Source organism: Podarcis erhardii (genome assembly GCF_964252035.2).
Source record: "Podarcis erhardii genome assembly, chromosome: 3".
In the NCBI taxonomy this organism is placed as follows: domain Eukaryota; kingdom Metazoa; phylum Chordata; class Lepidosauria; order Squamata; family Lacertidae; genus Podarcis; species Podarcis erhardii.
In genome coordinates this window covers 103,171,273-103,196,654 of record NC_138507.1, presented here as the reverse complement: position 1 = coordinate 103,196,654, position 25,382 = coordinate 103,171,273, and the positions used below count along the sequence as shown (strand labels likewise).

General features: G+C 41.8%; 1 protein-coding gene across 2 annotated transcripts in view; it reads right to left on the bottom strand.

The window, feature by feature from the left end:
* Positions 1-25,382, bottom strand: part of CAMKMT (calmodulin-lysine N-methyltransferase) — a 238,823-nt gene that overhangs the window by 7,274 nt on the left and 206,167 nt on the right. For both annotated transcript variants that reach the window (XM_081854972.1, XM_081854973.1), the window contains 3 exons: positions 19,101-19,175; positions 10,878-10,941; positions 4,405-4,536 (listed from right to left, as the gene is read on the bottom strand). In XM_081854972.1, the coding sequence (XP_081711098.1) occupies positions 4,405-4,536; positions 10,878-10,941; positions 19,101-19,175 (271 nt within the window). The remainder of the gene's footprint in view (positions 1-4,404; positions 4,537-10,877; positions 10,942-19,100; positions 19,176-25,382) is intronic.

Sequence of the window (25,382 nt, the reverse complement as noted above, 5' to 3'; positions counted from 1 at the left end):
AACCAGATCCTGAAGAATGACAACGCTAGCAATTTATGCTAACTAGTATACTGGTCTTAACAAGGCATTCCCAAAAGGAAAACAAAAACAAAAACAAAAGATAATAACTGACCAAAGGCAAGCACCAGGAAACAGGAATCTGTTCTAGTAAAGAGGGACACTTTATAATGAGTGGGGGTTACAACAAATGTTACTTTAATGGCATAGCTAGCAACCAAGAGTGTTTAAAAAATCTGGGGCAGAGCCCTCCAATTTTCATTGGGTCTGTAGTACACAAGAAGGGGAGGTTTATCCCTTGATTCCCAGCCCCCAGCTGCAAGACTGTCAAAATCCACCCTTCTTTGTAACAGCTAGCATTAGGAGAAGTCGTCCCCCCAATTTTAGTCAGTTTCATTGGGGAGGAAAGGGTTAAACCTCTCTTGCAGCTGCTAGCCACACTTAAAGCAACATCTGCTTTGGCCTCAAGTCTTTCAAATTTCTAGCCTGAACCCAAAGAGCAAATAGCAGGACCACAGACTTAACAGTCAATGAATGGATCTCTGTCCTGAAAGGTCATAATCTACACCGGCCCATGCTGTGTAAAAGCCCCAACCTTTACCGGAAGGGGTGAGGATGACGCAGAGGTGTCCCTCTGCAGGGCTCCATCAGGCAGTTCGGCCACTGCGGAGGCCCCCCACTGTGCCTGCCAGAAGCATGGGCAGTTGGGAAGCTACTGGCAGTGCTATTCCCACCGGCAGAAGTCCCCAAAACAGAGCAGGCAGGGCCAGCCAAAGTAGCTGGGAAGCTGCTGCCATTATCTGAGAAATGGTGCGGCTGCAATCAGTCATCAGAGCCATCCTGCATGGGCTGAGACAGCCTTGGTGCCTTCTCTTGCATTCCCCTCCTTCTGCAAGCCTATGCAGCTTGGACCCTCCAAAGCAAACGCAGCCCACTAGCAGCCACATAACGCAGAGTGCTTTACAAGCTCCCCCTCCTTCCGCCAAGTCCCTGGTGGGCTGTTGGCATGCATGACTGGTGGGTTGTGTTCAGCTCGATTGCATTACAAGTTGTGCAGTGCCCCCACCTTTGTCTTTTGCTATCACAAAAGTGGGTGCTTGTTTCCAGGTGGACCTAATTTTCACGTGGTGAACAATGTTTGTTCTTTATCTAAAGAATCCTTACTCTACTCTTCAACCATAAATGGCTTCAAGAGTGGTTTACAGATTGCTAACAAACAAATCAGACCTGTGCATAGGTGTACAATGCAAAAACAGACGTGAAGACAAAGTAAAAATTGATTGGGAGGGTGGATGGAAGGGAGGGGGAAATGAGCAAACGCAGGTACACATTCCTAGCTACAAGTTTTTCTAATTCCCAGATGGGGTGGAGAGGAGGACCCAAAAGTTGCAGATCTTTCAGCTGCAGGTAGAATGGTCCCAGCTTCCCTTCTCTTCCTTCCTGACTGCTGCCAGGTGGAAGTTAGGTGCTGCTTGTGCAATAGCGTAAAGTTGTTTCAAGAACCGGATTATCTCCAGTGGTGGCAGGCAAACAATTTGCATCTCGGGAAATACTAACCCAAATCTTTTGCATAATTCTAAGTCGTGTAGAAGGCAAAAGAAGTGGATGAGATGGGATTACTTGCGGTGGATTGACACACCTTGTATTTGTGAAACTTAATACGGACGATCTGCTTTTGCTTCTGATAGTATGGACCGGGAATATGTTGCAAAATCGGGAAATGGGTGTGTCAGATTCTTCCAGCAGTTTTAAATGAAGGGGAAACGCCTCTTGAGATTTTAACACAAGAGTCACACCCAGAAGCCCCTTTCACAACCAATTCCATAACTAACAGAAATCCTGGTTGATTACCCAAGAAAAGTAACTTTTGTAGTCCCAGCAAACCCACTATAATGAATTCTGGGATCTTGACAAACCTTCCCCAAACCTGATTCCCTTCAGATGTTTTGGACTACAACTTCTATCAGCCCCAGCAAGCATGGCCAATGGGATTTGTAGTCCAAAACATGGAATATCCCTCTTTGACACTGCAGTGGGATAGATAGGATAAACAGGCTCAGGCTAAAGCTGGACAGTGACAGTGACATGTAACTCTGGCAGTTCAAGCTCTGGCTCTTAAAGGAGCTGCAAAAGCTGAGACAAGAATGGCTTGAGTGACTGCTTGTAAATTCTATTCGTGGGTAGATCACTGAACATAATGCAGGAGGAGCCATGCCATTGGGTCCACCATCCTATTTTCAACAAGGAGGCAAACCAGATGCTTACAGGGAACCCCCTAGCAGGTGGTGATCAATGACATCCTGCTTCCAAACCTGGGGATTCCTTTTGGCGGTTGTATATACTAATAATAATAATAATAATAATAATAATAATAATAATAATAATAATAATTTTTATTTATACTCCGCCCATTCTGGGTGGCTCCCAACAGAATAATAAAAACACGATAAAACATCAAACATTAAAAACTTCCCTAAACAGGGCTGCTTTCAGATGTCTTTTAAAAGTAGGATAGTTGCTTATTTCCTTGACATCTGATGGGAGGGTGTTCCACAGGGCAGGTGCCACTACCGAGAAGGCCCTCTGCCTGGTTCCCTGTAACCTCACTTCTTGCAATGAGGGAACTGCCAGAAGGCCCTCGGAGCTGGACCTCGGTGTCTGGGCTGAATGATGGGGGTGGTCTATCAATAGTCACTGATAGACCTAGCTTTGTAAAGCCCCCAAGATAAGCTTGCTGCATCATATTTTGCGTGAAGACTTATTTTCTCTTTTGCCTGCTCTGAACCTTCTGCCAGTCAGTTTCACTGAATGAACCTGGATTCTGACATATTTTCTACTACAATGCCCCTTAGTTTTCTTCTGAAGTATAATTTAGTTTAGCTTTTCCTCATAGGGAAGTTATCAGAAGCTGACCTTGCTGCAACTAACTGTCCTATTTTGGCTTCAGGATGCAGATGGATCGATCCTTGTTCAACAGTATCCAGGCAAAATGCTATGGACACCATATTAAGCCTTGGCTTGACCATGGGATTTCCAACATAAATTTTATTGGCCATGCCTGACCTTGTGAGGAATTTTGAGCCTATGGACAGTGGCTGAAATAGCACTGCATTGTGAAAACACCGCAGCTGTCTGGCCTGCTCCTTCACTTATGTGGCTTTTAGTTGACTGCGTCAAATATTAGATAAATGAACTTAGGAGCCAACAGCAGCCATTAGGCAGAGAGAAAACCATGATGGCGGCCTTATTAATGCACCATTATGAAGACACAATACTGCTGAGCCACTTGACCATTTCAGCTCCACCTGTACTTCCTGGCTTAAGACAGAGAGGAAGCCATGAAAGGAGCTGCTCGCATTAGCACTGTGGCGTCTTTCCATGTGGCAGCAACATGGTGGCTGCCTCTTACATATTCCTTTCTGCAAAGCTTAGTTTGAACTGGGGCTTCATATATGTCACACAGGCACAGAGAATCGGAACATCTGCTTCCTGTTCTACCCTGTGACCAGATGGTCCTAGCCATGGTTTGTGGCACAGGAGACCGATCACAGGCATTTGGAAGTTCCAGCCAACTGCTTGATGGAGTCTTCCATAGAGACAGAGAAGGAGAAAAGGAAAAAGAAAAGGGAAGGAAGGAGTTCCGATAAGAGTCCAATTCTGGGTGTCAGATGTACAGTGAACTAAGCCTCCCCCAAGTAATAACTCTGATTTTGATAAGTAGGGCTGTTAAGCACGGAAGAAGGGAATTCCTAAAAAGTTTTTTAGTGTTGCCTTCTCTCCGTCTACATCTATATGTAGTAAAAGAGAAGAGTGATAACAAGTCGCTTTATGTAAGCAAGCTTAGAAATCACACTCAGATAAGAGCCTTTGACCTAAATCTTGTAGTGCCTAGATCTGAAATATACCCCCACAACAGTGAAATTCAGTATGAGACTTAGCAGCTTGAAGCTGCCAACTGACCCAGCCATAAAACAGTTAGATAAGGATTTAAACCACAATATGATACAATTAGACATTCACCTCCTATTTATTTTCATATATTCCAGCATTAAATGGAGTTAACAGCTTCAAGCTTTCGGCTTAAAACGGATGTGCTTGCTTGCCATAGATGTGTATGAGATGAGCTAAATTAAACATATGAATGTTTTGAATTAGACCCTTATGAATGAACAGATTAGTTCTGTGGAAATGGTAAACAGGAGAAGCTTCTACAAAGCTCTTCTAGACTTGCAAAGATAAAGGATGGTTCTTCCACACAGAATAATCAGATACAAAAAAATAGCTATTTAGAAGCCGCACACCTAAGAGTACTTTAATCAAACATTTAGGTTACCTGCCAAAAGGACCATGATCTCTTCAAAATGCAATGCGGATTAAAGTGTTATCTAACACGAGCAGAAAACTAACCTTGGAGTGGAAGTTTGAAATGTGTTCATCATAATTTTCATGTCTTTGGATAGAGAAACCAGCTTTTTCAGCTAGATTGCAAAACTGGTTCAGAGTATTCCCTCTGATTGGAGCAAATATCATCGCTTTCCCCTAGAACATTAAGAAGAACATTTATACATTTTTATTTAAAATTGTAAATAAATCACCTTTGGCATAAACGTGATCAAAAATTCAAGGAGCTCATTAAAGCAGTCATTGTTCTGTTGGGAAAGTATTCACAGTTGGAAAGTAAATGGTTCAGAATATGCAGCTGCTTGACTAAAGAGACTCAAATAATATTTACACCTAAATGTGATAAAACTTATTTCACCTTGTCCATACATGTTAGAAAGTTTGCTACGTGTCTTAAATACAGCAAAAGCATCGTTACTACACAAATTGCAAAGAAAATTCATCTTCCATTTCATTCACAATTAGGATGGATATACACAATGGGTTGTATCCCAAAGTTATGAGAGTGGAAGATTTATCAGTGGCATCTACTGATACTCTTTGTCGATTGCTCCACCATTGTCAGGTCAAAATGAAGGGCAGTGAACTAGTAGGTTGCAATGGTGAAAGAGGAATAGCAGGTCTGGGGCTCTTGTCAGTGTGTGGCAAGAGTGTGAGCCCTCAGCAGATGCCAGCCCTGCTGATCCTTGATTCTGGCCCTGATCTTAAAGTACATAACCTGGGCAGACTGGCTCTTCTACTGGAAATGAGAATTGAGCATCACACAAAGCTCTGGCCTTTTTAACACCTGACCTGGGAGGGCAGGGTCTGAGGCTGCAGAGGTGTTGTTTGGGTGGGAATTGTTGCTCTTGCTGCTGCTTCTTTTTGGGGGTATCTTTTGCTGTGATTTATGTGGAAACTCTTCAGTTTGGTTTTGTATTTTTGTATTTACTATTGATGGCTACTTTTGTTACGCTGCAGTTATGTATTTTTTCATGATGTAAGCTGCCCTGAGCTTGGCTCGAATGGTGGAAAGGCGGCATACACATAAAATTACATATGTGTTTATGTATGTTGTGGGACGTGGGTGGCGCTGTGGGTTAAACCACAGAGCCTAGGGCTTGCCGATCAGAAGGTCGGCGGTTCGAATCCCCACGACGGGGTGAGCTCCCGTTACTCGGTCCCTGCTCCTGTCAACCTAGCAGTTCGAAAGCACCTCAAAGTGCAAGTAGATAAATAGGTATCGCTCCGGTGGGAAGGTAAACAGCATTTCCGTGCGCTGCTCTGGTTCGCCAGAAGCAACTTACATGCTGGCCACATGATCCGGAAGCTGTACACCAGCTCCCTCGGCCAATAAAGCAAGATGAGCGCCGCAACCCCAGAGTCGGTCACAACTGGACTTAATGGCCAGGAGTCCCTTTACCTTTACCTTTATGTATGTTATTGTACAAATGTCATTTTCCTGATTCCTCCTCACTGCTGTTCCATTGAAAAGCATCGCCCAAAGTTGGAGTACTCTTAGAAGAGGCCTGGGTTTTGGCAGCTATAGTGGAAAAAAGGTAACTGGAGAAAATTGGGTTGTAGCAGTTTGCCTGAATGGAAGCTTTGCTCGCACAAGGCATCTTCATCCATTTTCTCCAATTATCCCCTCATGCTGCAGTCCTCTTGCCACATCTCAGGCCCTTCCAGAGGGTCCCCAACCTCCAGGGAAGGCTTTCCAGTGAACTGCATTGGGGCAGAGAAGGCAGGAAAGCTCCATTGTGCTTTCTGCTTGTGAAAAGCTTGGATACAACCCAATGGACTTAGCCACTTTGTGGTAGCTATTTGCCACTGTCTCAAGATGGACTTTCACACAGAAATAATCTTGTTCAATCTACGTTTGGATGTACTCATCAATGCACCCAGAAAATGAAAGGCCTGAACTTTGTGATGCTAGTAGAGTTCAATGTGTGCTTCATAAGGCTCTCCATTTCGCAGAGTGATTGGAAGAAGTGGACCACAGCGGGGAGAAACAGTTGTGCGACTCAGCCCCAAAGCTGCCATAGTTTATGGGCCAATTCATATAATAGCTGAAAGGTGAAACTGTTTTCATTAAGATCATCTAGAGCAAAGGCAATTGCAACTAATGCAAACAAGACCCAGAAACAAACAAGACACTTGGAACCTCTCAGGAAAGGTGGGTTAAAAATGTTTAAAATATATAAATAATGTAAATGGGCAACTATTGAATAAAACCTTATATGCATAAACTATGGAGGGGAAATGCAAACTTCTGGTCCACACTGTTTAGTTATTGACTTATTTCTTATATGTTTTGTGGATTATGCTTTTACAAGTGAGATTTGCAACAAACTGCTATAGTGTTCAGTACTCCTGTTCAGGCTTTTCAGCAGTCATGCCTTCCTGGGATAATCCATTCCCTTCCTTCCCCCAACTCAATGTTAGCTTGCCACTGAGCATGCCCAGTCCTCACTGTTTTTCTTTCTTTCCTGCAACCCCTTAAGGCATGGGTAGGCAAACTAAGGCCCGGGGGCCACATCTGGCCCAATTGTCTTCTAAATCCTGCCTGCGGACGGTCCGGGAATCAGCGTGTTTTTACAGGAGTAGAAGGTGTCCTTTTGTTTAAAATGCATCTCTGGGTTATTTGTGGGGCATAGGAATTTGTTCATTCCCCCCCCCCCAAATATAGTCCGGCCCCCCACAAGGTGTGAGGGACAGTGGACCGGCCCTCTGCTGAAAAAGTTTGCTGATCCCTGCCTTAAGGTTTGAAATTTTTTTTTGTACTTCTACAAACCTTGCAGTTCCCTCAAGCCTGCCCGTACATCAGTCTAATGTGAAGATGTTGCTATTTCGGCTACATAAGGATTGGCACTCATAGAATGAGTTAATAACGATTCATATATAACAGGGGCGAGGAACCTTTTTCAGACTGAGGCCACATTCCTTTGTGGACAACTTTCTGGGGGCAGCATGTCATTAATGGGCAGGGCCAGAGGCAAAAATAGGAGGAACAATGGCTCTGACTCCAACCTTGCACAGTAGGCCACATTCTAGCTGCACAAAAGCCCCAGGTTTCTGCAGGTTTCACCCTCCACCCTCCATCAAAGCAAGTAAAGGTCATTCCAGCTAGGGAAAACACTCATAACTTTTTACAAGGCAGCTACTGATGATAAACTGATTTACATTGGTAATGAATACATGCTGTCCTGTATTTGCAAGGCAGTGTATGTAAAAATTGAATGTGAGTTCTCATTCTCCACGGTTCGGTTTTCTTCCTCGAATCTCTACAACTGAAAATTCATGGGGGGGGGAGAGGGGTGGTTGAAAGTTGTTTCATTTCTAGTACTAACACATGTGCATGACCACAAAGTCACTATGCAATGTAAAACCTGCTGTTTCGCACTCTGCATCTGCTGATACGATTTTTAAAATAGTTGATAACCTATAGTAGGACAATTATGTTTCTCTAGCATTTAATTTAAATTGATGGAAGGCAGGTGATTAAACTGGCTTCCAAGTTTAATTTGACCAGTCGTGTTGGTATCAGTGCATACCAGCCTCTCCCAACCCAAGTGCCCTCCAGATATTATTGGACTACAACTCCCATCATCCACAATATCAGACAGGCACCATATTGGCCACTCCTGATGTAAGTTGTTTGCAGGGTCATCTTAAGGGCACCTGTTCAGGAAGGCTGATGTATACATTAGTGCACACCCACACCATATATATATATATATATATATATATATATATATAACCCTTTCCTAATTGCTGGAATCTCAGCACTATTGTTGCTGGTACTGAAAAAGCAACTGGCTCATTGCTACTGCCGCTTTTCCAAGAGAGTTCAGTGGAACTTGGATAATCTGTTAGAGATATCTCAAAAGGAAAGTAAGTATCCCTAGCCTCTGGGCTTTCACTGTACGAATGGACGCTGTGACCCAAATACCATCAGCAGGCTCTCCCTGACGGGGCTACAGACACTAGACCGGTCCACTTAGGGGAAAAGGCAGCATTAAAATGAAGCAACGCAAAGGAGAGGGAGAGAAAGGAACTCATTTCCGGAAAGTACAAGCATTAATTATCTAGGAGGGAAATGGTGAGAAACTGATTTGTACATAAACAACGATGCTGGAAAACTCAAAATATTTGAAGAGACCCAGAGGCAATTGTGTAGCATGAATTAAGCATGAGCCTACAATGCAATGTAACTAATGCATTTTGGCTACATTCTCAAATACATGGAGGAACAAGTTGTGAAGTACAGAGGTCAATATTTCATTCAAGCTAGAATGTGAAAGTGGAAAAAAAACCCCTCTCACTCTGCCATCCAATCCCTCTTTGCACAGATAGCTTAATGAACTGTTTGGCAAAGGGTCATCCCAATCTCACATGCCAGACAGGAACCTAACATTGGGATCCCATGTATTCTGAGGGCACAGAAGAAAGGATCAAGATTCAGTGTTCAAGTAGACGAGGCGGACATACTGTTCAAGTTTACCAATGGGTCTGGGCAGGGCTTTTTTCCCAGCCAGAACTCAGTTCCGGCACTTCTCAGATGGGCGCCATTGCCATTCTAAGAGAACAGGGGAGGTGTTCATGGTGAGATCCGGCACTTCTTTTTCTAGAAAAATAGCACTGGGTCCGGGTATCAAACTGTTCAATACAGGGTGTGTTGAAACTAAGGTCATACAATCTACAATACAAGAATATACTTCTGCCAAAGAACCCTGGAAAGTGTAGTATGATGATCCCTGAGAAAAGAGATTAAGGCTGGATCCTACCGCTATGCCTGGAGTGCTCTGGTCCATGGGGTCACAAAGAGTTGGACATGACTAAACGACTAAACAACAACAACACAAGCCCCACTGAATTAAATGGGTCTTCCCCCTGAGAAGATTTGCACAGGACTGAGCCATAATGAAGCAGGCATTATACTCAAGGTACATGACACACACAGAATTTCTGCATTCAAATGGGAAAGCAAGAGAAATGTTTGTGGGGAGCAATGGAGCCCCTGTATTTGCAACGGCTTGCTTTATCAGGGTGAATGTGCTTCCCTTGCTTTATCAGGGTGAATGTGCTTCCCTAACCCTGCTCTCCCTGGGAAAGCAATGCAAAAGGGTTTGGGCTTTTGGGCTCCTTCAGGTGAGTTGGAGCCATGCTCACCCTGGCTCATGAAGGTCAAGTACGAGAAGGTGAGAGTGCATCTGGCTCCACTTTTCAATGCCCCACTCCCCCCCCCTTTGAAAAGCTGCTGGTGGTGGGGTTACTTGCACTGGCATGCTTTCACACTGCTAGGTTGGCATAAGCTGGGACAGAGCAACGGGAGCTCGCCCCGTCGTGGGGATTCGAACTGCTGACCTTCTGATCGGCAAGACCTAGGCCCTGTGGTTTAACCCACAGCACCACCCTAGTCGCTTTTGACTGGACTTAACCGTCCCGGGTGGGGTTAACTTAACATGTGGCTGTTCAGCTACCCTACCTCCAAGAAACAATTCTTGACCATGTTAAGCTGTTTATTTATTCTGGCAAGTATTTAGTGATTGAGTTTAAGGAGGACACTCTGTTAAGAGTGGATTGCTTTTAAGGTATTTCGTATTTAAATGTTTTCTTTGCTCAAGTGTTTCATATGCTGCCTTTAAATATTGTTAGCAGCCCTAACCTTTGAGGTTAAAAATTTAAAAAATCAAATTATTTATCTAGAATGACATAAAGAGATAAATTAATTTTTTGGTCTGAAACAAATGTATTAGTTTTATGTATGTGCACGCGTCTGGAATTTTAAGTTTATATAATGAGCAGCAGCTAAACCATCATATAACATATGTTTTCCATCCAGTCCCAATATATATACTTGTTGTCACGCACTGTTGCATTTACTATGTCCTACTATTTATAATATGTAAATGTATAGCTTACTTACAGAGAGAGAGAGAGAAAGAAAGGAAAAGAAAGAAAGAAAGAAAGAAAGAAAGAAAGAAAGAAAGAAAGAAAGACAAAAGAAGCAGAGTTTTAGGCTATGGATCAGTCTAAGGATTTTATTCACTTAATATAAGCAGCAATGAAAGACATAAAAATGGTACTTTGCAATAAATAAATACACAATGACAAAGGTTACCATTGAAGGGATTACAAATGACAGAAGCCAACATAAAAACTTTCAATATCGGAATTTTACTTTAATATGAAGACATTGTTATCAAAGGAAAATACTCAAGAAACGCTTTGATAAAAATAATCTCACACTATCTTTGAAGCGGTTTCATTTATTTTACTACCCACTGTGTTCCTTATCAGAAGGCCAAGTATAAGAAGTTTCCTAGTTTATGATTAGGAAGGAATCTGATAGATTAGAAGACTCAATTGAAGTTGGACATAATAAGTATTAAAGTATTACATGACATTAATCCTGCCATTCCATTACTCTCTCAATCATTGTGCACAGACTAATTATTCTGAAGCCCGTGTTCAGGAGAAAATAGAAACATACTTACACTGGGTTGGAGTAATCTCTTTATTGCATCCACAAGGCTAGCTCTGTACTGGTCCAGAAACAGGCTGACATTGAGAAGAGAACAGAATCCAGATTAAAAAGGGGTTTCAGTTCTAATGATACTAATGCAGATAAGTACAAGGCTAATTACATATGTTTACACATTGCTGTGAAGGAGAAATTGAGGTCTAAATTCCTTCCAGTTCATGCACTTTTTAAACAAGAAAACAAACAAACTCTGAAGCTTGTAACCATTTTTTTTTGTCCAAAGCTCAAGGCAGAAAGGTCAGCTGGAAATGTTTTGCTATGCAACAATAATAAATGGTCAGTGATTAGTGTTTTTTTATTTTAAGCAGATGGCATATTAGAAATCAGAATCAATACAACAACGTAAGGCAAGGGTAGCATTTCACATGTTCTTTCGGGAGGGCAAATGAACAGCAGAACAAAGCCCTGCTCCCCCGCTTTTAAAAATAGAGTTTTAGTGGACTGTTTTAAAAAAAATTCTGTGCCAACTTAAAGTCCCAAAAAAGACTCCCCGTGTGATTTTTTTTTGGGGGGGGGGGTAGGTGACATATTTAAAATCAGCAATATACCAGGAGAGAGCAACTTGATAAAAACAAACTCAGCAAAATGCATTACAATACTTAAGCTCTACAGGAGAAATCCCTCACCACACAATTGGCCTCTCATTACAATTTTAGCCAGTTTAGCTAGGGAGTTTATTTATTCATTAAGGCATGTTCGTACTACAAGGCATCGCCACTGAAAAGGCTCCATTCCTTGTAGCCACCATAGAATCATTGCAGCCATCAGATTTGGTATTTGTGGGGCTAGGCTGGTTTGGATGAGTCATACAATCATAGAATTGTAGAGCTGGAAAGGGACCCTGAGGGTCATCTAGCCCAACCCCTTGCAATGCAGGAATCCTGTCCACAGCCGTCCCTGGGTAGGCTCAAACCACCAACCTTCTGGTTAACAGCCAGACGCACTGACCCATTGTGCTACAGGAGTACTATTTTAATCTCATTTTTGAAACAGAATTTCACTATGTTCTACCTGAGGAAAAAAATAATATCAAACAGGAGCACATCAACCTTCTTTCCGATATTATCAACTTGCTTCAGACTTGTTGTGGTGGGTCTTTTGGATAAAGGTAAAGGGACCCCTGACCATTAGGTCCAGTCGTGGCCGACTCTGGGGTTGCGACGCTCATCTCACTTTATTGGCCGAGGGATCCGGCGTACAGCTTCCGGGTCATGTGGCCAGCATGACTAAGCTGCTTCTGGCGAACCAGAGCAGCACACGGAAACGCCGTTTACCTTCCCGCTGGAGTGGTACCTATTTATCTACTTGCACTTTGATGTGCTTTCGAACTGCTAGGTTGGCAGGAGCAGGTACAGAACAACGGGAGCTCACCCCGTCGCAGGGATTTGAACCGCCGACCTTCTGATCAGCAAGTCCTAGGCTCTGTAGTTTAACCCACAGCGCCACCCGTGTCCCTGTCTTTTGGATAAGGCAGAGCATTAAGCAGGACTATTAGTTCCTTAGCCGAAATGAACTGTTGCCAACCAGGATGCCAATTATTAACACTGGGCTTTGAGATACAGGTATCAGACATACCGGGAGAGGGCTGAACCTGCTAGCAACGTGGTCAATGAACAGGGGCCTGAGATGAATTCTGAGTGTCAGAAGCAAGAATTTAGTGTGTGCCTGACACAGCAACCCACATGGGTACTTCACTGATCCATGCTGGTCCAAATGGCAGACAGAAGACTGGTAAAACAGTATAATCTCAAACAGCAACTGCTTCACGGCACATTACTTGCCACTTGGTTAATTGTAGCTGTAGGGAAGGTACCATTTCCTCAACCCCTTGGTTACCTAACGCATGAAAATTCTGTCTTCTCCTACTCACCTGTTCTGAAATGCCCCCAGTTTAAAAAAACGGAATAGAGGCAGTATGCCTCTGAACTACCATAAGAATATAAGAAAAGCCCTGCTTCTTCAGGCCAAAGGCTCATTTTGTCCAGCATTCTGTCTGCCCCCAGTGGCCAGACAGAGATCCAGAGGAAGCCTGCAAACAGGACCTGGGTGCAACGCCACACTGCCTTCCTTTGATTGACAGCAACTGGTGTTCAGAGACATATTGCCTTTGATAGTGGAGGTAGAACACAGCCATCATGGCTAATACCAGGTGATTAGGAACAAAAGTGGGAGAGGATTGTTGCACCTATGTAGACTTTTGGGATTCCCAGAGGGATCTGGTGGGCCACAGCTTGAAACAAGATGCTAGGCTAAGTAGTCCTTCGGTCTGATCCCTATCCTATGAAATCACTGACCTTGTGATATGACTAATAATTTGTCACATCTATGGAACAAGACAAACCAAGATGTCCATGCTGGTTCCTTGTTTGCAGACATCCATTTTACTCTGGCTTATAAATGAATGAATGGTAAAGTCTTTTCTGTTGTAGAACCTTTATGTTCGTTACCACTGTAATGTGACAAATGCTCTGTCACTCCATGCGCACTCATGCTACAGGAGAGCCACTAGAGGTACGTCCAACAGTTTTGCTTTCACAAGACATATGTTAGCTTCAAAAAAGAGAACATATCATAACTTTAAATGCCCTGGGCTCAGCATATTTCTTCCCAGCAAGAATATTCATTCTCAGAAGGCATCAGGACTAAATGCTGTTATTCTTGATGGTGAAAGAGCTTCACCAGCTGAATAAGAAAGTTGGGGAATGTCAAAAAGCTACGCCAGTGGCTGTACAGAATCTGTGAAAGTTGACATACCTCCCTCTCCCCGGCCCCCAAGCACAAAAGATGCAAGGGATGCGTTGAGGTTGCTGCATGCAGGTATATGAAATGGCATCTGGCGGATGTGTGTCAGTTGACCCTTTAAACTGCAGAGGACGACATTCCAGAAAAGGCAGCGAGAACACATGCCATTCTCTGTTGAATCCCACATATTTTGTACTATTGTCTGCAAAATACTGCAAGCATCTCTGGAGCATGGATACATGTTTATATTTTATAAGCTATCATGTCAAATCTTTTTATTTTGCATGTAATGTGACAGCCAAGTATCACGGTTTATGGCTGGTGGTTCAGACATGATTTCCAGTTGTTCACTCTTCATTGTCATTTACAGTTTTGCACAGCTTCAGTAAACAGCAAAGCTGTCATGCACTGAAACACATTTATTGTGGGTTGGGGGAGAGCGCTTACTTCCAGACCATCAGTTTTTCATAAAAACTGAAAATGAGCGGGGGGAAACTAGATCTAAATAAACAATGTTATTACTCCCAAACGCAACAAGCTGCCGCCTACATTCTTAGCGCAGTCTTATCAATATATAGACAATATGCAGTTGGTGCCAATTTCAGGGAGAACTTTGAAAGGAATTCAGAAATGGAATTTATGTGTGCAAATTCTGTAGCTGCCCCTGTCTGGAAATGGATGGACTGGTGCCTGAAATAAATATACCTGCCATCCACACAAAGCGACAAAGATACTTTCTTCAATAAAAGGACGTTGATTCCCTCCACTGCAAATTTATCCTTGCCACCCAGGTGATTTTTTTTTTTCTTTTTAAAGCAAGATGTCATTGTCTTTAATTTTCTAATAACTTTGAAGCGCTGCTTTCAAAGCTGTTGTCGTTCAGCACTATTATATTCCATCCTAAGAAACCTAAACTCCCCAGTCGCATGTGGGACAACAATGGAGGCAGATGCAACCCCATTCTTAGATGTCAGCATCTTGGGTGCTATATGGAAGTGTTTTTAATGCAGTGCCACAGATAACTGTATATAAGCATGAAATATTTTAATAATAAGCAAAAAAACAATAATGATGGTGAGTGCCAGCTCCTATGGGGCAGGTGCATGGGATTTAAATAATGCTAGTTCCTGACAGTGGCAGAACTGCATGGCATAGTTCTGATGCAAAAAGAGCCACTAGACTCTTGAGAGTCCCGTGGACTGCAAGAAGATCAAACCTCTCCATTCTGAAGGAAATCAGCCCGGAGTGCTCACTGGAAGGACAGATCATGAAGCTGAGGCTCCAATACTTTGGCCACCTCATGAGAAGAGAAGACTCCCTGGAAAAGACCCTGATGCTGGGAAAGATGGAGGGCACAAGGAGAAGGGGACGACAGAGGACGAGATGGTTGGACAGCGTTCTTGAAGCTACCAGCATGAGTTTGACCAAACTGCGGGAGGCAGTGGAAGACAGGAGTGCCTGGCGTGCTCTGGTCCAGGGGGTCACGAAGAGTTGGACACGACTAAATGACTAAACAACAACCACAACATGACAACTCTGCTTGCCTACACACAGCATCTGGTGAGCCTCTGTGGCCAACAGTAACAGGAGATGCTGGTGTAATTCATGCAGTATTGGCCGGTGAGGAATGGCTCCATCACCATGTACTGCACCACACCAAGTTCCCCCAAGCCCCACCCCTCTTGGCAAGTGATAGAAACCCACTGTGCTGGGAAGCTGGGAGAGCACCACCTACACTGCCTGCGACTGAAGGCAGGACTGGGTGACCTTTGGCCCTCCAGGTGTTGCTGAACTACAGCTCCCTTTATCCTTGGTCATTATCATCATCATCATCATAAACTTTATCGCACTAGCCAAAGGCCATGGCATCATTCATGAAGGGAACAAAAAGAAAAGCAACAATAACCATAAAAACCATAAAAACATCAGGCACTGAAGATATAAGAAACCACAATCACGCCTCCTAAAAATTATTTGTTGCATACGATAGAATAGCAATGGCTTCTCAGGTAGGATGTGCCAGCTTAAATGTCCGAATCACCTTTGCAGTTGACAGCTATTTTATCTAGTTCTTTTCTCCTGATCTTCTTAGCTGCCAACGCATATAGTGCTACTTTATAAGTTACAAAGTCACTATCACTCAGCGGCCATTTCACCATTTCCACCCTGTTCCACCCTGTGTTCCATTTGTGAGCAGAGGTTTTATAAATCGGTCTCTTGGTTCTACATATAGCGGACACCATTATCCTTGGTCATTGGCCACGCTTGCTGGGAAATGGGCTCCGGCAACACGGGACCCTGGCATAAGGGTAACATGTTAGGTTTGCCATTGACAATTGTGGCTACCGTATGATAAATGAATTGTGTTATCATGGCTCATTTACTTCTCATTACCATCCCTTATCTAACTGTTGGAGGAACCAGATGCCTCCTTGGTGTTTGCTGTCTCTGTAACTGGACATGCGAACTTGCCCTGAAAGTTAGTATTCCTTTCACTCTGTGTTTTCACTGACACATCCAGTGTAAAAGAAGCGCACAATACTTGCACACTAGTGATCTAGCTTATCCAAGGTGACTGGTGGGTATCTTCTGATTTTTCTGTTTTCTGTTATTTTGATTCTGTTATAGTATGCTGTTCAGGGCCTTGGGGCCAAAAAATCGGTATAGAAATAAACCATAACCCAACATTGACTTTAATGCTGCCTCATATTTCCCTTAAATTTCTGTACAAGCACTGCTTCACAATTATTTTTAATTTTGTCCACACACACACACACACACACACAATTCCAGCAGCTAACCACTATTGAGCTTGCCTCTGATTTCTTTTATAACCTAAAGGATATGTAATAATACACTATTCATATATTCTCAATCCTTGAATACAATGTGTTCAAATGACTGAATGAAAATATATGGATGATTTAAGAGTATAAACATAGCACTACTCTTCATAATCATGTATATTTTTAGCTGAAACTCAGTATGAGTTTGAAACATGTTTATGAATGGAGCTTGTTTTCTTGTAAATGGAACAAAGTAGTGCCAATGTTTAGTTATTCAGAGAATCATACACTGCCACCTTTACTAGAAATAGTGCTCCGTGAATTTGTCATTCTACTTAACATTTGAACACAGGTTTCTGCTTTGTTCTAATTACAGATCTTAATGACTGACAATGATCTGGGTAATATTATTACACCCATGTTGCTAGCTCATTGTATTTATTTTGTTTTTATCCCACTTACTGAACATCTTATAATATTACGAATATTTAGGGTGAAAATATCATTCAAGTGATTCTTTATTTGGAAAGAAAGTGAGCATGGAAATGATGCAGACTAAATATTAACACGACTCAGCAGCCCAGATAGTTCATCACACTGTAAATGAAGATGAAGAAAAACGGAAAGGAAAAAGAGTTATTTTATGCTTATTAAAGAAACATGGAGGTACACTTGCATTTTACCTCGGGCCAACAAAATAACCAGTGTTTTTTAAGAAATCTGTGTTCCACATCTCACGTTCATTTGGCTGTTAGTGAAAATGTTTTATAAATTTGCTTTCTACTTATATATGGTTCAGTGTAAATTTATATATGGTTCAGTGTAAACAGAGCCAATGCGATACGTGTTTTCCATGTCTGGCGAGTGAATGTGAATTTAATCTATTAAGCGCAATCCTTTGTTTTCTAATGAGACAACAATAAATCTACCCGTATGGCCAGCAATTTACCCACAGGATGAGAGGAATAAACTGGGGGAGAGTAGTAAGAGTTAAATCTTGCTCGCTCTGCTATTCTCCATAGTACAAATAGGATAACACGGTGTGAGAATTAGGAATATAAGAGATGGCATGGCCAGGTTGTTTTGATATTTGTGTGAAGAACAAATTTAACTCTAAATCTCTTGGCAAGACCTTGCTTCACCCACATAATCTGGAGAACATCCATATGCGAGCCTTGTCTAAGCCTCCGAGAAGACTGCTGCCCTCCTGCTCATGTCCGCCAGCACTCTGATCTGACTTTCATACTTAATCTGATCTAATCCTGTCCAGCATTAACTTCATCTGTGCAATGAAACCTAGAGTATCCATTCTAATATTTGGTGAGGAAGGCATTTACTAAATTACTTGCTGAAATCATATGGTGTTGTTTAGCTCCTTATTTTAATCAGATGATGCATCTCTGAGGCACATTACCAGTGATTAGTTAGAAACCCATGTCTGTCCTTTTTGGGAACAAAGAACTTTTCTGAAATGCAACGCGACGGGAAAAGAAACCTTATTTCATTCACTGGGAAGTCATAAAAGAAGAAAAGAAAGGACAAAGAAATACTTAGGAAGCATTAGAAAGAAACATAAATACTTCATTCAGAGAAGTATTGCCAAATATTTAAAAGCATGTGTCTAGCTTCTGAGTTAGTTCCACATATTAGAACACAATGGAAAGGTAACCTTTAGTTTAATCATTTCGATTCAGACGTCACTAAGACTGAACTATCTTGTGGAATAATAATTATTTTTTTTATAAAGGTCTGCATAATGATTATGTACGTATGTTTTATTTTGCATACTTTGTGCACCCTACTGAAGTCAATAGCTGAACTCTCACTGATTGCTACAGATCTAAATCATGCCCTCCTATGATAACATACAGCTAAGAAAAGCTGTATACATGAAGTTATATTTATGTAAAATATATATCTTTAAAATACACTTTATAACCTTATGGGAACCATTGTGCAGTTTATATAACTGGGTGCGTCAGCAGAATTTTTAAAATGTAATTTATATTCAGCTAAATCTACCTAGATGCTTGAATATATACAGTAAAACATTATTCTGTAACTTGTCAGTCAATCAAAGATGTGTGTGTTTTTCTCAGATTTCTTTTTTTTGCAATTAATGTACTATTAATTCAAACATCTCAATGTCACTTAGATGATGCATGTTATTACTTTTGTTTGGCAGATTTGAGAAACGGAGGGAAATATCCCCCAAAGATTTACTGGGGAGCACAGACTATATATCCTCTTATATCAATAGTCAGATCTTTCCTAAGAAGTAAGCTAATTGAGCTGTTTGTGTTGATAAACTCCCTTTTCTCCAGACTGTTCCTCACTGAGCCATAATTATTTGCAATTTGCCTAAGTCGTCCATTTACTGATACGTCAAGCATGAAACAGAGGCAATTCCAGAAAATGGAAATGCTTCTCAAAATCAATCTTTGGGAAATAATGTGGTAGAAGTTACTGTGTGATAGAAGACTACCTTATAACTGTCACATGGAGATGAATATTAATTTGTTGAGGTTAAGGTGGCTTTGTGCTTCATTTGTTGACTTTGCTTAGCCATCAGCAAGCAGCACAGCACAATTACTCCAGCAAAGCTTACCCCCACCTAACATGAGTTTTATGATTTTTTATGTACTTACCAGTCAGCACACATAACAATGTCAAAATGTCCTTCCAGTTGAGAGACATCTGTCTCATTATCCCATCGTAGAATGCTAGAGAGAGAAAGAAGATTTTTAAAATTAGACTTACATGTTTTCATCTTTTTGCATTTCCTCCCCTTAAAAAAAAACAAACAGCATTTACAATTTTTGGCAAAGGACGTGAATAGTCGTTTAGTTAAAAGTACACGCAGATAAATTATAAAAAGTGCAGCTAAAAAGACTACACTAGGCATCTCCTTTATGGTTTACATCTCGAAGCAAGAGAGTTACATCTTTATATAGCCAAAGGCAGCTTCAAAGGTTCTGCATTATAAACTGAGAACTAAAACGTAAAATAGGCTTATAGGTTTCGGCCCTTTACTCCTGTAGATTAATTGAAAAGGAATATAGGGGAATCAAGTGTGGCTTATTGAATGGAAACACACTTTTGCAAACTGAAAAGGCATTGCGTGCTCTGCTCTCTGTTGCATCCGACAGGCAAGTCATTTGAGTTTCTCACACATGAAGCAACTATATCCTTGTGCTTGTGGGGAGGAGGGAAAGGGTGAAAGAATGCTCAGGCTTCACTTCTGTGTCAACTATTTTGCTACTGACAATCTTTACAATATGCAATTAAAGACAACTTTTGCTCTATGATATTATTTAATTCCAAGATCTGTGCTATTAGCTGCTCTATTGTGTTATTTAATTCTAAGATCTGTAATACTGTATTAGCAAATAAAACATTTTTAGTATTTGGTTTCCAAATAAAGAAGCTTTATAACCAGAAGTTGTTGTTGCTGCTGCTGCTGCTGTTGTTGTTGTTGTTGTTGTTGTTGTTGTTGTTGTGTGTGTGAGTGTGTAATATTGAAGAAAGTGCTGTCTTTCTAACAGTGCGATCCAAAATGCCTATTCAGAAGTAAGCCCAAATACGTTCAAGTGGGAGTTTCTCTGCATTAAGTATGCTTGTGATTGCAGCATAATTTTCTTCTTCTTATACAACTGTTTGCCTCATTATCAAAGTAGATAACTTATTTTCTACTTGCAGACATAGAGATGCATAAACAGAAGGCAGGGATGGGTATGTCAGTTTGTACATGTTTATCGCTGTTCTGTGAACGTTCATTTTCCATTGGCAACAAGCTGCTCCTGGTTAAAAGTAATCTCCCAAAGTCACACAGGGTGATTTATGTCTATGATTTACTTATAATATCCTCCTGGTGGTGGAATGGGTCTTACCATTTGGCAGCGTGTGCAATAGACGTGGAAGACAAAAATGGTATCATGTATAGCCCTTGAAAACAGCAGAACCATACATATTGCATGCACACACACATTGCACACACACACACACATATATATATACAAGTAATTCTGTAAAGGTGTAGAATGCAAATAATAATAATAATAAAAAGAAAGAAAGATATCTAATAAAGCAAAAGTCAATTCCGCAATTCACCTTTTCTGGAATGTATTGTGCCAATCGCAGGGTGAAAAACAGTAGGTTAATTTAATCACCTCTTCCCCCACCCCCAGCCCAAACACACACACACACATACACACACACTTTCACTCCCATTTAAACTCTAAATGGGGTGCAAATTTTAGAAATCTAGGTGGCTTTGCAAACTGGCACTTTCAGTGCTCAGCATGTATCCACTAGTGGAAAGTGACAAAGGAGAGTTCTCACTCTCAGCTGCCGGCTGCCTGCTGGCTACTGGCGGCTTTTTCAACCCTGTTTCCGTGGAAACTTAGGTTACAACAGTGAAAATTAGGTAAAGGTAAGTTGGTGGGGTTGTTAGCTCTCATTTGATGATTTTTTTTTCTTTTTTAAGAATCCTGAAACAGCAATGGCAGTTGGCAGTTGAGCTTCAAAGACCATCACTAGTCCTTCATTCCACTGAAAGAAATCCAATGAAGACAAACAAGGACTTTAAGAACCATTTTTTAATATGACAGGACTTGTGTTTATTATTGTTATTGTTATTATTATTAAACTCCTGGTTATTTGCTGCTGCAAACAAACAAATATATTTATTTGTTTAATCAAATTTATACCCCACCCTTCCTCTCAAAGGGGTCCAGGGCAGCAAACGTATTGGTAATGAAAATACAGTGAAAATTAAAAGGGAAAATATATTTTGAACATTTTAAAACTGTTAAAAACGACGAAACAGAATTGTGTGTCTGAATAGGCCCTCTGAAACAGAAACATTTTCGTCAGATATCTTAAAGAATACACTAATGGCACCTGCCTAATGTCAATATATTGACACTCAAGATCGCTCAGTGAGGAATCAAACCTATAGGAGGGTCTCCTGTTCCCAGAACAGTTGGTGTAACTTCCCATGCTTGGCTTAGCTGGGGCCTTGCTGGGTGAGCCCAGCCCAGCAGATCGTAGGCCAGTGTAGGCTCCCAAAAAAGGGGGCATTCAAGGGGAGGGAACTTAGGCTGTATCCGAAACCTGTTCGATTCAGCCACGTGAACTGAGAACAGGGCCGACCCATCCATGAGGCAGACAGAGGCAGCTGAATCAGGCGGCAGAATCCAAGGGGCGCCTCTGTGGGTGTGCCCTGTTACTCTCCAACATTATCAGCTTTCTCCAGAGTGCTTACACATGTTTTTGGCTAATCAAATTGCAGCATATTGTTTAATTTAAAATAATTTGAACACCACTCATCATTTCAGTGACACCAAAGCAGTTTACAAAATTCAGACAAAATGCAGCAGGATCAAAACACATTAAAACATTAAACCACTGTAATTGTTAGGTGGCGTTGTAGCTGGTTGACTGACTGAACCCAAAGAGTGCTCATTGATGGTTCCTTGTTATCCTGGAAAAAAGTGACAGATGGGGTGCAACAGGGATCTGCCATGGGCCTGTACTTGTTCAACGCCTTTAAAATGGCTTGGACAAAGGAATTGAGGGGATCCTCATCAAATTTGCAGATGACACCAAACTGAGAGGGGTGGCTAATGCCGCAGAAGATAGAATTGGGATTCAAGATGACCTTAGTTTAGAGAACTGGGCCAAAACTACCAACATGAATTTCAATAGGGACAAATGTAAGGTTCTATACTTACGTAGGACAGCTGCATAAATGGGGGACACCTGGCTTCCCAGTAGCACATGTGAAAAGGATCTAGGGGTCTTAGTAGACCACAAGCTTAACACGAGTCCACCGTGTGATGAAGCAGCAGCAAAATAAAAGCTAATGCTATTCTAGGCTTCATCAACAGAAGTATAGTATCCAGATCAAGGGAAATAATAGTACTGCTCTATCCTGCCTTGGTCAGACCACACCTGGAGTTCTGTGTCCAGTTCTGGATATTGACAAACTAGAACATGAGTAGAGGACAGTGACCAAGATAATCAAAGGTCTGGAAACCAAGCCTTATGAGGAACAGCTGAGGGAGTTGGGTATGTTTAGCTTAGAAAAGAGGAGACTGAGAGGAGATATGAGAACCATCTTCAAATATCTCAAGGGCTGTTATATGAAAGATGGAGCAAGCTTGGTTTCTCCTGCTCTGGAAGGTAGGACCCGAATCAATGGATTCAAATTACAGGAAAGGAGATTCCCACTAAACATCTAGAAGAACTTTTTAACGGTAACAGCTGTCCCTTAAGAGGTTGTGGACTCTCCTTCCTTAGAGGTTTTTAAGCAGAGGCTGGGTAGCCATCTATCATGGATGCTTTAGCTGAGATTCCTACATTGCAGGGGGTTGGACTAGATGATCATAGAATCATAGAGTTGGAAGAGACCACAAGAGCCATCGAGTCCAACTCCCTGCCAAGCAGGAAACACCATCAAAGCACTCCTGACATATGGTTGTCAAGCCTCTGCTTAAAGACCTCCAAAGAAGGAGACTCCACCACACTCCTTGGCAGCAAATTCCACTGTCGAACAGCTCTTACTGTCTTCCTAATGTTTAGGTGGAATCTTCTTTCTTGTAGTTTGGATCCATTGCTCCGTGTCCACTTCTCTGGAGCAGCAGAAAACAACCTTTCTCCCTCCTCTATGTGACATCCTTTTATATGGCTATCATATCACCCCTTAACCTCCTCTTCTCCAGGCTAAACATGCCCAGCTCCCTTAGCTGTTCCTCATAAGGCATCGTTTCCAGGCCTTTGACCATTTTGGTTGCCCTCCTCTGGACACGTTCCAGTTTGTCAGTGTCTTTCTTGAACTGTGGTGCCCAGAACTGGACACAGTACTCCAGGTGAGGTCTGACCAGAGCAGAATACAGTGGCACTATTACTTCCCTTGATCTAGATGCTATACTCCTATTGATGCAGCCCAGAATTGCATTGGCTTTTTTAGCTGCTGCATCACACTGTTGGCTCATGTCAAGTTTGTGGTCAACCAAGACTCCTAGATCCTTTTCACATGTACTACTCTTAAGCCAGGTGTCACCCATCTTGTATTTGTGCCTCTCATTTTTTTTGCCCAAGTGCAATACTTTACATTTCTCCCTGTTAAAATTCATCTTCTTTGTTTTGGCCCAGTTCTCTAATCTGTCAAGGTCGTTTTGAAGTGTGATCCTGTCCTCTGGGGTGTTAGCCACCCCTCCCAGTTTGGTGTCATCTGCAAATTTGATCAGGATGCCCTTGAGTCCATCATCCAAGTCGTTGATAAAGATGCTGAATAAGACCGGGCCCAAGACAGAACCCTGTGGCACCCCGCTAGTCACTCTTCTCCAGGATGAAAGTCACTCTTCTCCAGGAGGAACCATTGATGAGCACCCTTTGGGTTCGGTCAGTCACTTGGAGTGACTTTCAACTCTACAATTCTAGGATTCTAAGATTCTCTACAATTCTAGGATTCTAAGATTCCATCCACTATAGTCAGCAAAGCTGGAAATTATCCCAAGCTGAGAATTATTACCTAGCAAACACCTCAATAAACAGCTAGGTCTTTTTAAAGCAGGCATCAGAAATTGATCACAGCTGGGCCTGCCTTATTTTTGAGGGCAGGGGGTTCCATTCATCCGGTGCCACCATAGGAAATACACCCCCCGGGTTTACTATATAGTGTGCCTCAGCTAATAGCCCCACCACCAGGAGAATAGCCTCTGGGCATCACAGTTGAGAAATAAAATAAAATTGGACAATTTATATGCCACTTAAGTTTTAACAAATCTGTAAACAGCACCAAATCCAAGTTTATGTCCCCCACTACCCAGTTTATGTTTGTGTGTATCTACATTTGTGGTTTTTATTGCTTGGTCTGAGGGTTGCCTGTTTGGGGTGAGGCTCCTGCCTTTTTAATTTCTCTTATTATTATTTTTTTTGGGGGGAGGCACAGTGCTTTGCCCATGTTGGTTTTTCTGCAGGTCAGTTTTGACAGTTTTTCTTCTGTGAATTGGGTATTTTGTGATACTCATGACAGTTTCTAAGATTTCCAGAAATTCCCCCCAAGTTGCAAATATTTTACTGTAAATTAAGTATTGTAAATTAAGTATTGGGATCCACACAATAAAGATAGAGGGTTGTATCCAGCACTGCTGTTCTGCTGGCACAACAGACCTCTGCTTCTGCAACAGAACTTCCTTCTCCTTTCTGCTCCTGCTCCCTGTAAGACCTCTGATCTTAACAAAGGGGCAATTCTATATGGGAACAGTAATTTCTTCATATAGTCAGACCCCATGTTCTTATATGTTACCAAGAGCACCTTGAATCTGGCTTGGTAGCACACTGAAATATCTAAATTTTTCACTGGGATTTCTATTTTTGAGAAGAACTGAAATAATATGTCACACCACAAAAACTAAATCTAAAGTATCTGAATCAAATACTTGAAATGAAGTTATTATTCTGATCCACTGTTTTCTAGACATTCAGCGCACAGACACACATCTTAAACTACCAGTATATTGATAAACTACTGTAGCTCAAAAGGTACTGAGGGTTTTTATTGTTTTTAAATAAATCTCTCTCTGTTCCCTTCTATCACCTGTTCTTCTCTTACATCCTTGCTCAGCTTAAAAGGACAAGGATACTCAGGATATGAGAAAGTGGAATCAGAACCCAGAGAGGGTCAGAGAGGGAAGATTGTTGACATTCTTAGCCTGTTTTCTTGGTTGAGGCACCAGATTCAAACCAAGGAACAGTTTAGATGTGCTTAATGAAGTGGTATTGTACTTGAGGGTTCATTTGAAATTGCCCTTCAAGTATATACCAGATTAAAATGACTAGATCAAGCCAGAAAGACTCTTACTGATGACAGTGCGAAGCTAATGCTTTGAGAAGAAGTACCTTGAGAATTAAGATTTGATTTT